The sequence below is a fragment of the Heloderma suspectum genome, chromosome 5, assembly GCF_057233095.1.
Source record: "Heloderma suspectum isolate Gila_16-S chromosome 5, 16-S_ref, whole genome shotgun sequence".
In the NCBI taxonomy this organism is placed as follows: domain Eukaryota; kingdom Metazoa; phylum Chordata; class Lepidosauria; order Squamata; family Helodermatidae; genus Heloderma; species Heloderma suspectum.
In genome coordinates, this window is record NC_139462.1 from 157,646,117 (window position 1) to 157,665,390 (window position 19,274).

Here is a 19,274-nt window from a genome sequence, read left to right on the forward strand (position 1 = left end):
ATTTAAAAAGTAATTAATTTCCTCCCTTCTTCTTAGGAAGCACTTCTCTAGACAAAAGCAATTCTTGGTAAACGTCAGATCCATGTATTAGTTCAATACTGCTCTTTTGGCATTTAAGGTGACAAAAGTTGAAGAGCAACAGAGTGTATCTGAGGTGCAATCTTATACATCCACTGTTTTCAATGGGCCTTACTCCTAGGTAAGTGTGTGTATAGGATTATAGCCTCACGCACATATATGTGCTTTAGGATGCAATCCTATATTTCTCTTTAGACAGAAAAAAAATCCTAGAACTCCCAGCATTCCCCAGTTAGCATGGTTAGCTGGGGAATGCTGGGAGTTGGAGGACTTTTTTCTGTATAAACATCCATAGGACTGCACCCTACATCCATTTGTAATATAATTTATCAAAACACTGTTAACACAGACTGCTTTGTTACAATGGCCAAGACATCACTATGTAGGGATTAGTTAGTTTTTATTGTTCACAAAACAAGGGCATTTTAATAGATGTTCCCTCTTCAAAGGTGGCCATTTCTCATACCTTGGTATATCAGAATTACTTTTCTCCATTTACTGTAATGTATTTACATAATGTGAAGCTAGCAGGACTCATCAGATCCACCCCCCAACCCCCAACGACATTTCTGTAGAGGCACATGCTATGGCATGGTTCAGATGATTATCTAAACTATGGTTTACGTTATGATCAATGAACCTGCTTCAGCCTCAGCATGCCCCACTCCCAAACTTTGTACACCTGAGGAGAAAGCATTTGTTTTCACTTTAGAAAAATCACAGTTCCCCATTATATACCAACCCAAAAAACTAGGGTTTATTCCATCCACAGTAAACAAACTAGAATAGCAAACCAAGTGTTATATGATCGTCCAAACCAGGCCTATTCTTACAATTAAAATCAGAGTACAATGATGACAAAGGCAATACAATAGTCCAAGTGGTGCCTCACTAGAATATTGAAGAAATATATTGTATATTAACAGCTTCCTCTCCCTTTTAGGGCAGCTATATCTAACATACACTAGAACTTATTTAACACTAGCTTTTATTACAGATTTATGTGCTTTTATCCACGTTTCAGAAACAATTGTTGGATTGTCAATACACAAGAGGTTTTATAAGGAAAAAGGAGGGAGATTTACAGCTCTGTAAGCCCTCAGAAAAGAGACGTCTCCAGCAAACAAGCTATTCTGTATAGCCCCCATTAGATAAGGAATGCCCTCTGCTCAGAACTGCTTCTGCTAGCATGACATGAGCACTGACTGCTCAGCCCTACAGCTATAACTACCGTTTCTAAATTTAGAAACAGTCTGACACTGTTCTTTATGCCAATATTTGCAGGAATCCTAGAGAACAGGCAGCAAGTCATTCTGTTGTTTGTTTGATGTTGTCCATGCAATTACAGGAGATCGATTCTTTCTACAACTACAGTCGCAAACCTCAAGGCACTGAGAGGTCAGGGTGTCTTGTTTTAAGATACTTTATACATCGTTTTAAGATACTCATTTGGTTATTCCAAACATCCTCATGACGCCACTTCTCTGACTTCCTTCAAAAGCTGTATTTTCTGTGAAGCTTTTTGCACAATCTCCTAATCTCAATACCCTTCTGTAATTAAGCCTACAAACATGTAAGTGAATTATATATTCTTCCCCTGTTTATCCCACCTCCATTTCCCTTCCCTGTGTCAACCTTTAGACTGTGAACTCCTTAGGGCAAGGAACTGCTCTCTCATTCTGTGTATTAACAATAACAGCAATGGGAATGTAAAGATCAATAGTCATCTATGGGTAAGTTAAGAAATCAGGAGCTCCAGTCACAATTAGTATAGGACATTTGGCAAAGACAACCAACAAGGGTTTTGTAAAAAATAACCTGCTGCATTATCCCCTTCAGATACACATATGAAAGAGGACAGAATATGTGCAGACACTTGGGTTGGGAACGCTATAAGAATTATTTCCCAATCTGATCTTTTAAATCCTTCGTCATGAGCCCAGAGTCTAACTCCCCATCATATATTATTATTATTACTACTAGTAGTAGTAGTACTACTACTAATAGTAATTTTGTACCACCCCATCACCGAAGCTCTCTGGATGGTTTATAAAGATTAAAAATCATTAACATGCAGTATACAAAGTTTAAAAATCATTTACATAAAAACACACAGACAGTATACACAAAGACAATATGTATCAAACAACTTTGAGCAATCAACCATAGCCATAAGACAAATCCAGGACCAATTAAAAAATCATATACTATCAAATGCCTGAGAAAAGAGAAAGGTCTTCAAGGGACGAGGCCATAGATTTGGAGAAGGTATCAGTGAAAGAGAAAGAACTGCCCTGAGAACCGGCCCCAGAAATCCTCAGACCCAGAAGCGCCAGTGTAAGGGGAGTCCATTTTGCCATTACAGGCCACACTGCTGTCCTCAGACTCCAGCCCAGAAGCCCCGGTGGAACCAGTTTCCACTGTGCTGTCAGTCAATGGCTGTTGAAGCAGGTACAGTCCCTTTTACAGAAGTTTCTCTCAACAGGGGTGGAGCCAGCTACCCAGTACAACCCTAGTTCTGCTTAAGGCTATCTGGGTTTACCTGTTGCTGAAGCAACATTTGAGCTGCTCACATGAATCTTCAACATTAGCTTCTCCTGGAGCTGTCCTGGGGGCTGCCTGGAACTTGGACTTGCCTTACTGGAACCTGAACTCTTGCCTAACCTGCCCATGCTGCCAGTATACTTAGGCTGGAAACCCATCCGGCTGAGACCATGACTTATGACAGAACATCCTCTTCGGGAAATATACTGAAAAGTTCATGCACCCCAACGCTATTTCAATATGAAGCTTTCCTGGGCCTATTACATTTATTTGCAATAATCACTCGCATTCCACAGCACATAATGACAAGACAATACTCGTAATCAGAGATGTTTTGCATGGTTTGTTAAAAACGAATCTCAAACAGTTTAGAAGTTGTATTGCATTTTGTAGTCAGTGTACCTGCCAACAGCATTTCCAAAGATGGACCGAATATTGTCGACAATTGTGGCATTCAACAGTGTTCTGACATCTGCCACTGTGTCACCTTGCTAAGAGCAAAAGACAGTAAGCTTCCATTTACCAATTTGATTATATGAAGAACATTAAGGAATATAAGTGGCGGAATGAATGGAAACTTACATATATTTATCAAAATACATTTCTTCTATCAAAGAATTAGCTGAATGTTGAACATAGCACTATGTTGCCAGACAGCAATATTTTGCAGTCGTTTTGTGTGTCCCTTGGCTACATTTTGTCTAGGAAGGTGAGCCAGAAAGGAGGTCTAAGTCTGGCAGATAACAGGCACACAGTGTTGTGCTGACCTGGCTACCCCAGCTGCCTGGGGGATACACGAACTGCTCCTAAGTGCCAGCCAAATTCCTTCTCTGCCCAATTATATGTGAAACAATACCTTTATGCAGTTTCTATACTTCATCTGGTGATGATGCCAGTGCTCTGTATGGCAGCACAAATTCACATTGCCCTAGGTTAGCTCAGAATGCAAGCTCAGTTCCATGGGCACTCTCGTTGCAATGACTTGGGAGTTGTAAGATCTGGTCCTAAACAAATGCTTGCTGACGTAGAATAGCACAGGGGTAGGCAATCTGGTGCCTTCAAGATGCTTTGAACTACAGCTCCCATAAGACCTAGCCAGGAGGGTCAATGGTCAGGGATTATGGGAGTTGTATTCCAAAACATCTGGAGGCACCAGGTTCCCTACCTCCTGAAATAGCACACAGCAGCAAATGGACAATGAGGCAAAAGGAGTTTTGGTAAATACTGTGTGTGTGTTGTTTGATTTTAATTGTATTGGTTGTCCATTAATCTAACAAAATCATCCACTGTATTCAACAGAACATACTCCCAGGTACGTGTGCATAGCAGAACAGCCTTAAGAATTCTTAACAGATCACGCTTGAAAAAAAACGTGTGTGATCACTACAACAGTATCTGAATTTCTACATTTTATATTTAAAACTATAGGTTGCTTTTAACTTACATGTCTTTAGTTTAACGAACTACATATTTTAAAAAAATGATTACTTGAAATAATAGTATTGAGCACCCCAGTGACTGCAACTTCTATTTTAGTAATATTGAAGCAGTGAAGGTTTTACTTGCCTTTTTAACTGAAAAACTGGTGCCTGAGTTGTGAATGGCATACCTGAAAGAACAACACAATACGTAAAACAATGAATGGCAGATTCTCAAGCACACACAGAACAAACTGCTAGTAAAGCATGTGGAAACTTCCTTCACTTTTAAACTAAAATTTGGTTTTATGTAAGGGTGAATCTAGAAGTTACAGAAAGCACCACTGAAAGCAACAGCCCTATGTAACCACCCCCTCTGCACTCCTCTGGTAATATGAGGTAAAACCGAGTGTGTCCCATAATAACATCATACTGAAGGCATCAATCCAATAATGTCCTTCCATCTGCAGAATGGAACCTGCTGGTGGAAACAATTTTCCATCCCCCTGCAGCCCCCCAAATCTGCTCCAAGGATTGGGTGACCCCACAAAACAGATCTGGGGGACATACAGATGGCTCCAGGAAAGAGGAGAGGACAGGAAAGTCTACTTGCACAACACTGGATTTAAGCATAAGTCTCCCTGCAGCAGCCCATGCAATAGAGTGAATGAACTCTGAACATAATATCACAGCACACATTTGGTTTTATGACACATTAATGGGGGACAGGCGAAGGAAGTGTGGGGCAGTTGTAAAGCTCTAGTAAAATTTTAAAAGTTCTGCAAGAACAGTCTGAAGAATGCGTAATCATTTATTCTCAGCTATATGACTCACAATAAAAGTACCAGATCATACAACTTAATCTTGGCAAAGGCTCTGTTGGCTTTCTTTTGTTGGCTTTACAACCCTGGGAGCAGAAGAACCTCATCCTTCTGATAAATATAATGGAATTAGTCCTCCTTCCCTGTCTCTTTCAAAAATTTGCACAAACAATTCTGGAGTCCTTCCTCAACTGTCATGTGAATGTTAGATAGCACAAATGTTATGTGAATGTTCAGCTGGCTTTAGTGGGATACTTCTCAAGTCTAAAACTGCTGTCCAACTGTATTTGTGCCAGTATACTGAGATCAGCATGAAGGCACCTCTCTTGCTATTTTAGGTTCCTAATTCATCAAAGATGTCATTCTTGGCTAGAAGTAGAAAAATCTCCCAATCTAACATGAAACAAGTCATGTAGATAATAGAAACTGGAGCTCCCCCTCCCTTTAAAAAAAAAAATTACCTGCCAACGACTTCCAATATTTTTGCATATTCTTCACTAGGGTTTTTTAAAGCTTTTCTCCTAGTGGCTACATTGTAAAAGAGATCCTCAACCTGTGGAGAGAACCAAACAGGCAGTTTAAAGTTTGGAAAAATTCCAAACAGAACATGGATCACTCTGCAATATTCTTTTGTTCTGGCAGTAGTAAAGAAAACTATATCCAGCATATGGGGTGTATGGCTTGCTTGCACCACTTAACAGATCTTCTCAATTGTCAGCTTTCACAGTGCTGATTGCATGTCAGATGGGAGAAGGGGCTCCACAAGCAACCTCCTGTTGCGCCCCCTGCTCCCCATTCTCAGCTCCCTCCAGCTGCACTCCTTGGGGCCCAGATCTAGGTTTAGAAATATTCTCTCATTACAGGGCATCATCATCATATATTGTCATATATTTATAATGCTTGTTTTCCCGCTCATCAGCCTATGATGTAGTTGCTACTTTCCAGTATGTGGCATAACAGATTCTGGCTGCAGTGATCATATATATCAAGAGATAATATCACAACGTAGGAAAACCTTTGCTAAACATCAGTAAAAATAAAGGCTCTACATTCAATTTCATCTTGGTGTTGTGTGTGTGTGTGTATATACACACACACACACACACACAATACCAAAGTGAAATTGAGTGCATGCACACAGTCAAACACCTGAGTTTGTACACACACACTTTCCTCCTGTATGTTTTGGTGTGACCACAAGTACACCATCTCTGCAAATACAAATATATTTCTAAGAATCAATTTTGAAGAGTTCCTTCACTATATTTTAGTTTAATGGAAGTTAACACAGACCATGGTTGAATCAGCCTAAACAACATACTGCTGGAGATGTATCATTGAAATTATTTGACAATTATTCCATGTTCTTCTGCTGATATTGAAATATTTTACTGGTTATCTTATAGTATGTTTACATTCACTATGAAATCTCAACATTAAATGCTTGGACACAATTCCCATGAAAAAAATACAACTTGCATTAAATGGTGAGTTGAGGAATGAAGCCCTTAATGTAACTTCTTAAATGTACTCCAGTTTTGTGCATATTACACACTGTCAGTGTTACTATTGTAATGAGTTTATATTTGCATTGTGGTCTTTAGCAAGTAAAGTCCTAAAAGCAGTAAAGAATTCCATAAAATGTTCTATGTAAGAGGAAACTAAGACAGATATAACAGGGTTCCAGTTTTAAATGCCGTCAAATAGGCATCTATTATGAAGAAGGCTATTCCAAGTCTGTGCTATGAAGCGTCACAAAAGAATACACAGACCTCCTGTTTCAGAGTTTAGAATGCTCTGTATTTTATTCTATTTATTTAGAAATTAGGTATCAGGACTCAAATGTACTTAATCTAAAAACTCTGCTCTAAAGTCCTTCTGACCAATTTTAAATGTCTGATCACTGATTATACTTATGGAGAGAGCATCCCAGGGGTCATAGGATTCTTTGGAGCCCTCCCCCCCCAGGCCGTAGACAATGCTATGACCTCGGAAGAGGGACTCCAGAATCTGATCTCCCTGCAACTCCTTGCAGAAAACCGCATCAGCTGATTGCCAAGGTTGCAAAAGTGGAGGACCTCAGAGAAGTCTGAAAGGGGGTATTCAGTGGGCAGGGGTGAGGTCAGGATATGATGTTTCCCTTGGCCTCTTCAGCAACCACCTCAGCCCCATCAGTGCAACTACTCTAGACAGGCTCAGAGGCCCATCTGGGCGGCGGCGGACAGAGAGGCAACGATCACCTCCATTGCTTCTACCGTCCTGCCAGCAGCAGCCTGGCAGGACGTTGGATACTTGGAAGCCTCTGAGGTTGGAGATGCTCTCCCAGGACCATAGCATTGCTCTCTCCATTAAGTAATCAGAGGCTTCCACCTAATGAAGGCACAACTGATAGTACTGCATTCTTAACGGTGTGGGAAAGGCACTCTGTACGTGATCTGGGGCATTCTTGTTATTACTACTTAAGGTATTTCAGGGCTGAGGACTGGCACTAAAAACAGATTCTTAGGCTAAGCCTCAGGGTAAATTAATCCCCAAATCATTAATCCTAATCACTAAGGCAAGGCATTGCAAAGTACCTAAAGGCTGAAAATGCTACTAAGAGAGAGATACAGAACTGGGAATGCGTCTGCTCCAGTATTACAAAAGTTTAAAAAGGAAATAACCTACTGTGATCTGGGTTCCCTGGTTTCCTGCACAAGGTTTGGGGGCAGCCTTCAATTTTCCATCAGAATAGTTCGCCCTAAGAGCAAACAATCAGTCAATCAATCAATCAATCAATGACTAACCAGTCAGATCAGCTAACAGATGGCTCCACAAGGTTTTTTCTCAAATCAGCAGTGCTTCAGGAACAGATACCAAACTCTCACCAGCACCAGTAACATTCCAGTAGACTAAAAGAAGCAGATCAACAAATTGGTCTCTTAGCAGATCAGGTGAACGAAGATGTGAGACGACTCAGCTGGAGCAAAACACAGCTACCACCACTAGCTGCTTTGTACCCCCAAATGAGATTAATAGAGTAATCCTAAGTGGAGTGAGGGTGAAGGAAAGGAAGTGTTGGTCAGGACAGGAGGGTGGGTAGCAGAGTGCTTTTCTCTCTCTCCAAATTTACACCAGAAGCAATAGGGAGAATTTCTGCTCTTCATTCAAAATAGGTTTTCTTTGCACCAATTAGACAATGACCTCTGGTGGCTACAAATTGTATTGCATAATGCTAAAGAGAAATAGATTATTCTATGGGGTTGGTTAATTGAAGATCGGTGAACCTTTCAAGTAGCTTCTTTTCCTGCTAACATTTCAGCTATCATTGTTGAGCTAATATTTCTGACACATCTATCAGTATGACTGCTTCAGAATCATGGCTTATTTGGTGCAACACCTGTATTGTTTTTATGTTGTGTTTTTTAATGTTCTAATAAGTTGTTCCATTGTTCCTTATACTGACAAACAAATTCCTAACTATGCACAGTTATGTGCTCTTAGCTAAGCTCCCACAGAATTCTGTGGGACTCAGAGAACTGTACAGGGGATTCTAATCTTTTTTAATAACAAAGTGCAATATACACCTTGCCTCAGCCCAACAGTCGGTTTTAAACGCAATAGAGCAGCCATAGAACAGACAGCCTCTGAGCATCTATGAGGCACATTTCCCTCATAACTAAGTTTGTTCAGTCGTTACGTTGTGTCCGACTCTTCGTGACCCCATGGACCAAAAGCACGCCAGGCCTTCCTGTCCTGCGCTCAATAATAATACTTACCATTTATATAATACTTTATAGTGTTCAAAGCACTTCACATTACAGCAATCCTTCTAACAATCTTATAAGGTAGATATCTTATTGAAAACGGGGGTGCTGAGGCTGAGAAAGCATGACTACTTAATGAAGTTGTAGCTTTGGTGAGGTCTGAGCAAGCTTAGCCCCTATGGTACACTAGGGCCTAATTTAAGCATGATGGTAGGCAGGTAAGAAGAACTTATCTGTGCAGCATTGCGTACACCCAATGGCTTATAAGCTAGGTTGCCTTGCTTTCAGTTTCACATTAACTGTTAGTATGTCAGGGATCATTAGCCTGAGTGGGAACTGTGCTGGCATAGCAGAACACATGGACATCTAGTCTAGATCATTAGTAGGGCACATTTGTTAAAGTACACTGAACCTATAAGTATGCTACTCTCTCTTCTATTTCTCATTTGCTCTTGCCATAATGTTACTTCCACAGTACTCTGAACAATGTGTAGGTTTACAGCTTGAGGGATCTACATTGTTTTTTAATTAAACCCCAAGTCCATCAACCAGAGCCAGCTGCAAAATAATGGCACAGGGGAAGAGCCAGATGCAAAATGGTGTGTCGGGGCAAAGACAATTAATTATTCTACCCCATAGGCCATATACTTGCATATGCAAGTACAAAACTTCACCTGAGTTTCTAGATATCAGGTAGTCTTAACATCCTCATTGGGGAAAAGCTTTTTTGCTGTTGCTATGGTTAAAAATGGAGTAAGAAACCCTTACCAATTTACTGCAAATCATCCAGCAATCTACCATTAGATCTACTTTGTTCCCATTCCTCTCCTAAACAACACTTAAATGTGCTTAGCATTCATTACTTTATACCTTTTTTTAACTAGTTACTCCTGTAAGCAAATATATATTTAACAGTAATCTTATTCGAGATATTAACTCTATCCTATAGGTTTACCACAGTTAAAGGCTGAATATACCTACCTGTAAGCACACTTTCCATCAGCTGTTTTAGATGTTATAGTAACATGGGCAACATGACTTATACTAGCCAGTGCCTAGGAAGGAAAAATTCAATTTTATAAACTGAGTATGTCAACTTAGATGTCAGAAACAGCACCTAATCCTTTGCTGGTGTTAAATAAGCATTCAGTGATAACTGTAAAATAATGAAGGTCTCTTATCTCCAGCATTAGACACAGTGTTGAAAATCTGATTAACTGAGATTTTTATTTAGACAGTTTTATTTTAAACTGCAGTTTAATACGTAATTCAGATGACAAGCATATGGAAGTAGCAGAATACTTCTTTGAAAAGGTTATTATTTCCCTTACTTATTCCTTGAACTAGAGACCAAGGAATTCTCACACCATGTATCTTAATTCCTGCAAAAGTATCTCCAGGTAAAAAATAAACACACATTAATCAAAATCTGCAAAGAAATTAAATCATAAATCAACTAGAACAGATACTGATTTCCCTTTTTCCTGGATTTTATGTAATGAACATATCTAAATATATCCAAATATATATTTGGAAATATAAAAATAATTTCCAAACATTTTCTTTCTTGCATGAAATTAAATAAAAGGTTCAACCCTACGTTTTAAAAAGAAACCAAACTGAATACTTTCTGCTTTTGATAAAAGTAGCTTACTAGGATACATGAATCATCTTTTAAAACTCTTTAAGTTTTACAAGATATAAGCAGTTTATAGATCAACTCTTATCGAGTCCATGTAGTTGCATGAAAAAAGACACAACGAAAAGCAGATTTAGGTTAAGGCCTGTACACTAAGCGCTTTCCCATGAGTAAATTCCATCAAAATAAGAGACTCTCATCTACTTAAACCTGTGTCCTAAACCAACGGAGGAAAACTTGCTTACTGAAATTTGGGGAGTACATAGAAGATACAAAATTCATGACAAATGCCTAGAATTTTCTCTTAATTTTCACTGCTCTGAGATATCATACAAAGAAATTTGTAATAACTGTGTTTATATAACACTCAGCTGAATATATAATACACGGAGGCCTAAATAGTGTGTAAGCTATTATGCACTCACATACCAACACATCCGAATAGACCCTGAATTAAATAAAAAGTGAGCATTATGGCAATTCACAATCATTTCAAACATTATGAATTTCGTATACAGCATAGTATCTCCATGAAGAAAACAGTGCACAGAACACTTGTGGATCATACCCACAACAAATCAGCTGCCTTTGTAATAGGGATGTTAGAGAAATCCGCTGCAGATTCAAATGAGGCTGGATTCCAGGAATCTGCAGCGGATCGGCCCCACTTACCTCCTCTCCCGGAGGATTCCACATGGGACGGCATGGCTGCTTGTTGCACCGGGAGCCCTTCGCCGCTGCACCGATTGCCATTTTTTAAAAAAAATGGCGATCGGCAGGATGTGCCCATAGCCTTATATGCAAAATAGAGCTGTGAATCTTGCGTATAAGCCTATGGACACATCCTGCTGATTTTTTTTTTTTAAATGGCGATCGGCACGGAGGCGAAGGGCTCCGGTTGATTCAGGTAAGAATGGCTCTGCGGAATCCTCGCGGAGTGGAGCCGTTCCACGAGGATTCCGGGGGGGGGAGGAACAGATCGCCTCCCCCACCCCTGCGGATTCCCCACCAGAACGGATGGTGGGGAATCTGTACATCCCTACTCTGTAATCCTCATTTGCAATTATCTACATGCAGCTAGCTGCATAAGGGCACAAAATAAATTACTAATTCACACCTTACTATTATACAAAGTAACACAATGCATCAGGGGGAATTCCTGAAAAATTCTGGTCCCAAACTCTTTAAATCGAGCCTGGCAGCAAGCTGGTAGCTGATAAAGGAGCTTCATTATGTTTGAAATTATGCAAATATATAATTCTAAATTGTGACAAGCTGTACTCTATAAACTAAAATATGAAAGCCATTTATTTGTTATTTATATACTGCTAAATATAATAAAATCCCTAAGCAGTTCACATATAAATATTAAAATCACATTTAAAATACAATATTAAAAACAATTCCAATTACAAAAGCAATACAAGTAGCAGCAAGTTGGAGCAGCATGATTAATTAAAACCTGGGGAAAATCTGCATGAACAAGTGTGTTTTTAGGAGGTATCTGAAGGCTGCCACATATTCTGCCTCTAAAACTGCACAGGGAAGAGTTTTCCAAAGGGTGGGTACCACTACTGAGAAGGCCCGCCATCAAGGTATGGCGACACTCTGTCAATTTCAGAATGACCAGCAAGGCCTCCTCTGGTGATCTTAAAGGTTGGCAATCTGCTAGATATCCTGGCCCCAAGCTGTTTAGGCCATTGTATGACAGTAACATAATCTTGTATGTGGCTCAGTAGATAATAAGCAGCCAGTGCAGTTCTTTTAACATGTGAGCATAGCTGGGTGTCCCAGTGAGCACTCTACAAGCTGTGTTCTGCACGAGCTGCAGCTCCTAAACCACACACAAGGGCAGCCCTACATAGAATACATTGCAGTAGTCTTATCGTGAGGTTGCCAGTGCAGGATCACCATGACTAGGAACGGGTGTAGCTGGCATAGCAGCTGAAGTTGGTAATGGGTGCTCTTGAGGTCAAGTGCCTCAAGGTCACTTGAGTCTCCAGTCACAAAGATGGAACCAGGAGCACCCCCAAACTACAGCCCTGCTCCTTCACAGTGAGTGCAACCCCATCCAGAACAGGAAAACATCCCAATTCCTAGACCTGGGAACTGCCAACCCATAGGGACTCTGTGTTATTGGGATTCAGCTTCAGTTTATTAGCCCTCATCCAAACCATAACTGCATCCAGGACCAGTTCAGAATATGCACAGCCTCTCCCAATTCAGATGTCACAGAGAAATAGAGCTGGGTGTCATCAGCATACTGGTGACACCTTGCCCCAAATATCTTGATGATCACTCCCAACAGCTTCATATATATATATATATATATATATATACACACACACACACACACACACACATACACACACACACACACACAATGGGGACAGGATGGTGCCCTGTGGCACCCCATAGTTCAGCTGCCATGAGCTAAGGTGCAGTTACCCAATACTATTCTCTGGAACTGACCCCACAGGTACGAACTGACCCACTGTAGAACAGTGCCCCCAACTCATGGAGGCAGTCAAGGAGAATACCGTGGTCAATGGTAACAAAAGCCGCTGAGAGATCAAGAAGTAATAGGGTCGTACTCCCGCTCTCCCTCTCCCGAAGATCATCTGTCAGGGTGACCAAAGCAGGTTTTGTCCCCAAACTGGGCCTGAGTCCAGACTGGAATGGATCCAGATAATCAGTTTCATTCAAGAGTGGCTACAGCTGAGACACTACCACTCTCTTGTGCAGCTTACTCAGGAATGGAGTGTTTCTGACCAGAAGACAGTTAGCTTAGATCTCTGGATCCAGGGAAGGTTTTTTCAGGAGTGGTTGCACCACCACCTCCTTCAAGGCAGTAGGGACCAGCCCATCACGCAATGATGTATTCACCACTCCCTCGATCCATCTGGTCAGTTTCGTGTGGCTGGCTTGCTTAAGCTACGAAGGGCAAGGGTCAAAAGAGCATGTGGTGGATTGTACAGGTGCAAGCATCTTGTCCACATCCTCAGGCTCCAAACACTGAAATTTATCCCACAAAACATGATCTGACTATTTACTGGACATCTCAACAGATACTACATCAACAGCGGTGTTGAAGTCAGCATGAAGGTGAGTGATTTCATCCTTTAAGTGTCATCATAGTGGGCTTCTGAGGGTTCCAGTATTGGGTTCACTTGGTCTTATGAAAGCAGCTCCCAAACCACTCCGAAAAGCTCAGCTGGATGGCTTATTGAGGATGCGATGAAAGTGGCAAAGTAAGCTTTCTTTGATGCCTTCACCGCCACACAGAGCCTTATCAGAAGTGCCAGCTCTAACTACTGAAAAATCCTCCAGAGCATTCAGGAATCACTTGGATTCCATAAGTCTCCAGAGACACACCATCTTAGTGGGTCCCCCACTCCTTCAGGGAGGGACTAGAACCATGAGGCCAAATTTCACCAGGAAGTGGTCTGACCATGACAACAAGGTAGTTCTCCACCTCCCATATCCAGACCACTCCTCTCACACCCAGGGGTAAAGGCCTGATCAAGAGTAAACTACCAAAGTGACATATTAGTGTCCAGGAGTTCCAGCTCACACCATAACACAAACCAGCTCCTATTTCATCCTCTGCCAAGCAACAGGTAAATACTTGCAACTTTTTCTGGAAAACGGCAAAGACACATCCCAACAACATACCTCGCCTCTAAACCCATATGTAGAAATACTAGCTAGATCTTCAAAAGTCTGTAGTTTACTTGTAGTGAATCTCTCACATACAATATCCAAGTCTTCCTTCTGCAGAAGGAAAGAAGATACAAGTCAGTGTTTTCTCAAATATTACTTGCGTTTGTTTAAATAAGGTCTGAACAGCCATCTGTCAGGGATGCTCTGACTTGGATTCCTGCATTGAGCAGGGGGTTGGACTCGATGGCCTTGAAGGCCCCTTCCAACCCTACTATTCTATGATTCTATGAATGCTGGAAAGTCAGTTAGATTTACTTACCCTAATTCCACAACCATTATCTTGGATTTGAATTAGTTTCAGACCACCATCCTTAACTGTCACCTGGATGCTGGTAGCTTTGGCATCCAAACTATAAGTACAAGAAATAATAACATTATCTTTCAATTCTATTCTATCCCTAATTGGCCTAACATCAACATTTATCTGTGTAGGAAAGCAGCGCATTCCATGCATCATCTGCTTTGCTATTCATTTCAGGTTTCGTAGTGCAAAGCCATGAGCATCTGTCCCACCATCTCCCTCCCCACGCAGGAATACTACAAAGCAGACCGCTGCCCACTCCCAGGACCCAGCGGAGTACATTACCAGTTCTCCATCATCTCCTTAATGGCATTGGCGGGCCTCTGGATGACCTCTCCAGCTGCGATGCGGTTCACCACGGTCTCATCCAGCCGGCGGATCACACCAGTCATCAGAGCCATGAGAGCAGCTAAGGGCCCCGGTTCTGGGGTGGGAGTGAGGGTGGGGAGAGAACCTTTGTGAGGAGGTGGTTGTGGAAGAAATGATCACCTGCTGACTACAGATAATTTGAAATTATGGGATAGGTTAAACGGGGGATGGGGAGGAGGAGAAAGCGAATTCAAAAAGCGGCCCAGAAATGTTAAAGGGAGCGGTGGAGGTGATGACAAGAGGAAGGGGCTCCTTGGATAGGGGACTGAGGACACTGGTAGTGAAATAAAGGGTTTGGTGAGAATTCTTGAGCAGGCAAGATGGTGAGGAAGCAGAATAATCGAAGGGGGATGGAAATACATACATACGTGTGTGTATATATATATACACACACACACGTATATATATATATACATATATATATGTGTATATATATATATGTATATATACACACACACACACACACACACAGTCAAAGCGGGAGCGACGTAAGGAGAAAAGAGAAACTCGACAGCTTCCGCCTTGAAGAGAGACAGACAGACAGACAAACAGACAGACCGTCGACCCCTCCCCTGACGAGAACCTCCTGCAGGCGTCCAGCCTCCCGCCCCGGAGCCCCAGCGAGGTAGGAGCGAAAGCGGTTGGCAGCGGCCACTACAGCAATCTCGCGCCAAAACACTGGGCCCTCGGACGCAAAGGTTCGAGCGCGCCTCCGATTGGACCGTGGGGATGTCAATCCGACGCGGTTGTTTCCGCCCATAGGCGCCTTTCCGTCGAAAGGGAAAGGACATAGAGACTAAAAATAAATAGAGTGACCTAGCCACAAGGGACTTCCTGGTTCCTTTTGTCGCTATTTTTTGCTGTAGGATTTCCACGGAGCAGACGTGAGAACTATTTTAACATACCTGGCTGTGACTGAGCAGCAGCGTGTTTCCACGTCCCAACATAAGGGGGGCGGGGCAAAGACGGGCATTCTTTCTAATTTAGGAGTTAGGACTTACTTCACGTGGGAAATGGGGCTGCTTTTGTTTTGTTTTTAAACATTAAAAAATAATCTTGTGATGGGGAGGAGAGAGACCGCGGGTGAGAAATCATAGCTTATGACGGCCCTGCAAAGAAGCCCAGTGTAGTTACAACCATACTGCAGCGACGGGGCGGTGGTGATACTGAGACAGAGAGTACGCAACCCTCCAGTATAGTCCATTCTTATTATCCAATCTCTGAGCATTTGCGGAAAAAATTAGGATATTGGGCGACGGCGCAGGCGGTGTGTATGAAGTGGATCGCTGCAGCGCTAAGAGAGCAGGCGATTAAGCTTTCTCTTTGCTTTCGATTTTCCTTATCAAAATCCCCACCCATGGCTAGGGGAGCGGCTAGGCTAGGAATTCTGATTTTAAAAAGGCTGACAGGGAAAGGTTAATTACTCCTCCCTCCGCGTGTGCGACGAACTTCACTGCCCCAAACTGCATTTCCTTTTTAAACAAACAAACGCGTGTCGGCTCAAGGGTTGCCAAATGGTGCTTTAAAATGCTGCTGTAAAAACTATCCCCCGGTCTATCAGTGTGTTTTGGATTTCCAGCCCCAGATTGCAACAAAAGCCCGTCTATTTAAACTGCTTCCTCCCAGCTCAAATCTAGAACGTAATCGCATGCAGCCGCCTCGAGCAAAGCGGCACATGACCCTTCCATCAATCCGGATGTTGGGAGCGATTGAGAAGATAAGTCTCCGTCGATCGCGCATCAGAAGGCATGTTGGGAAGTGTAGTTTGAAGCCGCCGCCTTCAACCTTCAAGTGCCGCCTGAAGGAGCATATGTTAATACTGGAGAAGCAAATCACTTCCCCAGCGGACGACTGGCTAAAATCCGCTGGGCCTCTTCGGGGAGTGGGGGGACGGGACGGATGATGACATATTATCCTTTATACACACACCTTTATGCAAGTTTCCTTAATGACCAAATCACACGTTATGACTGCATTTGTTTTTTAAAGTGTGTTGAAGGTGGCCACGTTTATTTTGAAGGAAAAGGAGCTGAGGGTAATGTACTGATTGTTCAGACTGAGGCCCATGCTGTTGCACCAAAATGGCCCTCCTTTTTTGGAATATTTTTGTGTATTCCAAAAATACGCCCCCAAAGATGCTGTTTGCAATAAACTGCGCCTTCATTGGCACATAGCAGGGAAGGCGTTCGGCTCTGGGACAAACAGCAGCTGGGGGTCAAGGGAATGGTGATATTTGGTGAGAAATATAACTGCCGCACTACTTCCATACTAGTTACTCTGGAATGGACACCATTTGTTCACACAGTTTTTCCCAACAATTTGGACAATGATGTTGCCAACCAATTGCATTCTAGTCATTGACCCAGTTCGCATGTAATGGCAGCAAATCTTGGGTTAATTAACTAATGATTTGCTGCAGTATGTGCTGCCACCACATTGAATATGCAACCTGTGACTTGAGATTTTTTTGTGACATGCGAACCCGGACACTTTGGGTTAATCGTAGGTTAAACAACCCACAGTTAACCTAAGGTCTAATTGTAAGTTAACTGTGGGTTGTTTAATCCACAATTAACCCCTAGTGCCCAGGTTCACATGTTACAAAATAACCTGTGATCAGAGGCTGCATATTCAAAATGGCAGTGGCAGACAACTCCAGCAAAACATGAGTGCAAATGGGCCCTTTGTGTGTGGTCTTCCCACTGTTTTTTCCAAACTTGATTTGTAGCAATATTTTTGACTTAAACCCCAATTGAGTGGCAGTTAGTCCAGTGTGGACTAGCAGCAGGCAGGTGGGGATAGAAGGGTTAGATGCCATGGCAAACTCTCACACAGCACAAATATTCTATTTGGGAAAACAGGACTATGCTGTAAGTGCATAAATTTTATTTTATGATCCACTTGTTTTAAAAATCTTGGTATATGGCTTCCCAACCACCCAAACTCTACATGATTACAAAAGTACTCATTCTGATCCTCAGAAAGTGACTTACACAGCATAATACTGCTTGTCTATTCAAAAGTAAGTCTCACTGAGTTTAATGTGACTTACTCCCAAGTAAATGTGTATAGGCTGGAATTACCTAGGAGTAAAATGCTCTTCCTGGGATATATAAATGTTAGCATTCCACTACCAGTACCTATACTGTTGTCAACATCTCCAGGAAGATGTTTAAGACATCCAGGTTTTCTTGTTTTCTTTTATCTCCGCCTAGTGACAATTCGGCCTACCAGTGCTAAAGCACTATTTGTAACCTCCTTGTTCTTTGATTCCTTTGAGACATCTCTATCAAGCTCTGAAGACTATTAACAAAGCATTTCCTCTTGAAGCAATTTGTTATCATTATCATTCTTTGGCACCTGTCTTTTATTTGTTGTGTAGGGTAATTATAGTAACTTTTTTTCCAACTGCATGCATGCAATTATAGTATACCATCTCTAGCATGAAAAATATATGATTTATATACAGAATATCCCCCATACTACTTTGTATCTCTTGAATGTTTATTCACATGATTTTCTCTGGGTACAAATACCTCTGTATCAGGAAACCATTGTTTATAATATAAAATAACTATAAAGTTTATATGGTATATTTTGATTTCTATGAATCCGTGAACACTATAGCCTATTCACAAGAGCCCCCTCTATTAAACCGTCCCTGCAGGCTCAAGGAACTAGCAGAGCACTCATAATGGATTAAAATGGACAACAGCTACAAAAACGTCTTGCTTCATACAAGCTGCTTGTAACTTTTATTGAGACAAAGTGATAGCCAGTGTGAGACCTTGGCAAGCGGAGGGATAAGAAAAAACATTGTGCTTGATAACAGACCAGTCAGACCTAGAAGAACATTGTCAGGCTGCACAGTAGATGGAAAAGCCACAACATACTTGATTTTGTTTTGAGAAGATGCTGATATGAAATGTATTTATGTGATCTTTCATTAAAAAAAAAAATATTGTAGGGATTTTATGATTTCCCCTGAGAAGTTCTGAACATGAATGAAGGGTGGAGAAGCTTCAGTGTACCTCTGCACTCAGTTCCAAATTAATGTAAAGGTCAGATCCCTTCTCTGATGACTAGATGCATTCATTCATTCATTCATGTTATATTCCACCCTTCCTCCAAGGAGTTCAAGGCAACATATATGATCCTCCCCGTTTTTTATCCTCACAGCAACCCTGTGAGGTAGATTAGGATGAGAGATAGTGACTGGCCCATGGTCCCCCAGCGAGCTTCATGGCTGAGTGGGATTTGAACCTGCTTCTCCCTGTTCCTAGTGTGATATTCTACTGCTGCATCACACTACCTTTTTATAAGGAGGGCTACAGGGTTTTGTTCCATGTTTTATCTGTTTTTGCTATGAGACTTGGCTTCGCTAGACTCCCTGTTGGTTCCCGTTCTTTCTGGTTCTGCTTTTCTCTGTTGGAGATTGAGGGATCCTTGGACCTGTCACATCAACTATATTGCTGGCAATGGCTTTCTCTTGAACTTGCTAAAATACTGTGCAGTTTTGAATAGCTTGGAAACTTAGGATAGTTTTAACATAGATGGTCTGGAGGAAATACTAGGAGGATATATATAAATTACCAGACTCTACAACCCTGTGAGGTAAGTTAGACTAAGAAACAG

The 19,274-nt window shown here is 41.7% G+C and overlaps 1 protein-coding gene across 8 annotated transcripts in view; it reads right to left on the reverse strand.

Annotated features, from left to right (window-relative positions):
- Positions 1-15,333, reverse strand: part of MLH1 (mutL homolog 1) — a 44,295-nt gene extending 28,962 nt beyond the window's left edge. For 6 of the 8 annotated variants that reach the window (XR_014792287.1, XR_014792289.1, XR_014792290.1 and 3 more), the window contains exons 1-9: positions 15,223-15,333; positions 14,556-14,694; positions 14,229-14,319; positions 13,922-14,020; positions 9,589-9,662; positions 7,529-7,601; positions 5,323-5,414; positions 4,189-4,231; positions 3,025-3,113 (exon numbers count right to left, since the gene is read on the reverse strand). Coding sequence is in view for 4 of the 8 variants with exons in the window: in XM_084857967.1 (XP_084714093.1) it covers positions 3,025-3,113; positions 4,189-4,231; positions 5,323-5,414; positions 7,529-7,601; positions 9,589-9,662; positions 13,922-14,020; positions 14,229-14,319; positions 14,556-14,671 (677 nt within the window). In the remaining 4 variants the exon portion in view is untranslated. Of the gene's footprint in view, positions 1-3,024; positions 3,114-4,188; positions 4,232-5,322; positions 5,415-7,528; positions 7,602-9,588; positions 9,663-13,921; positions 14,021-14,228; positions 14,320-14,555; positions 14,695-15,197 lie in introns of all 8 variants that reach the window. The other 2 variants (XM_084857968.1, XM_084857970.1) reach the window with 1 other exon arrangement.
- Positions 15,334-19,274: the final 3,941 nt, after the last annotated feature.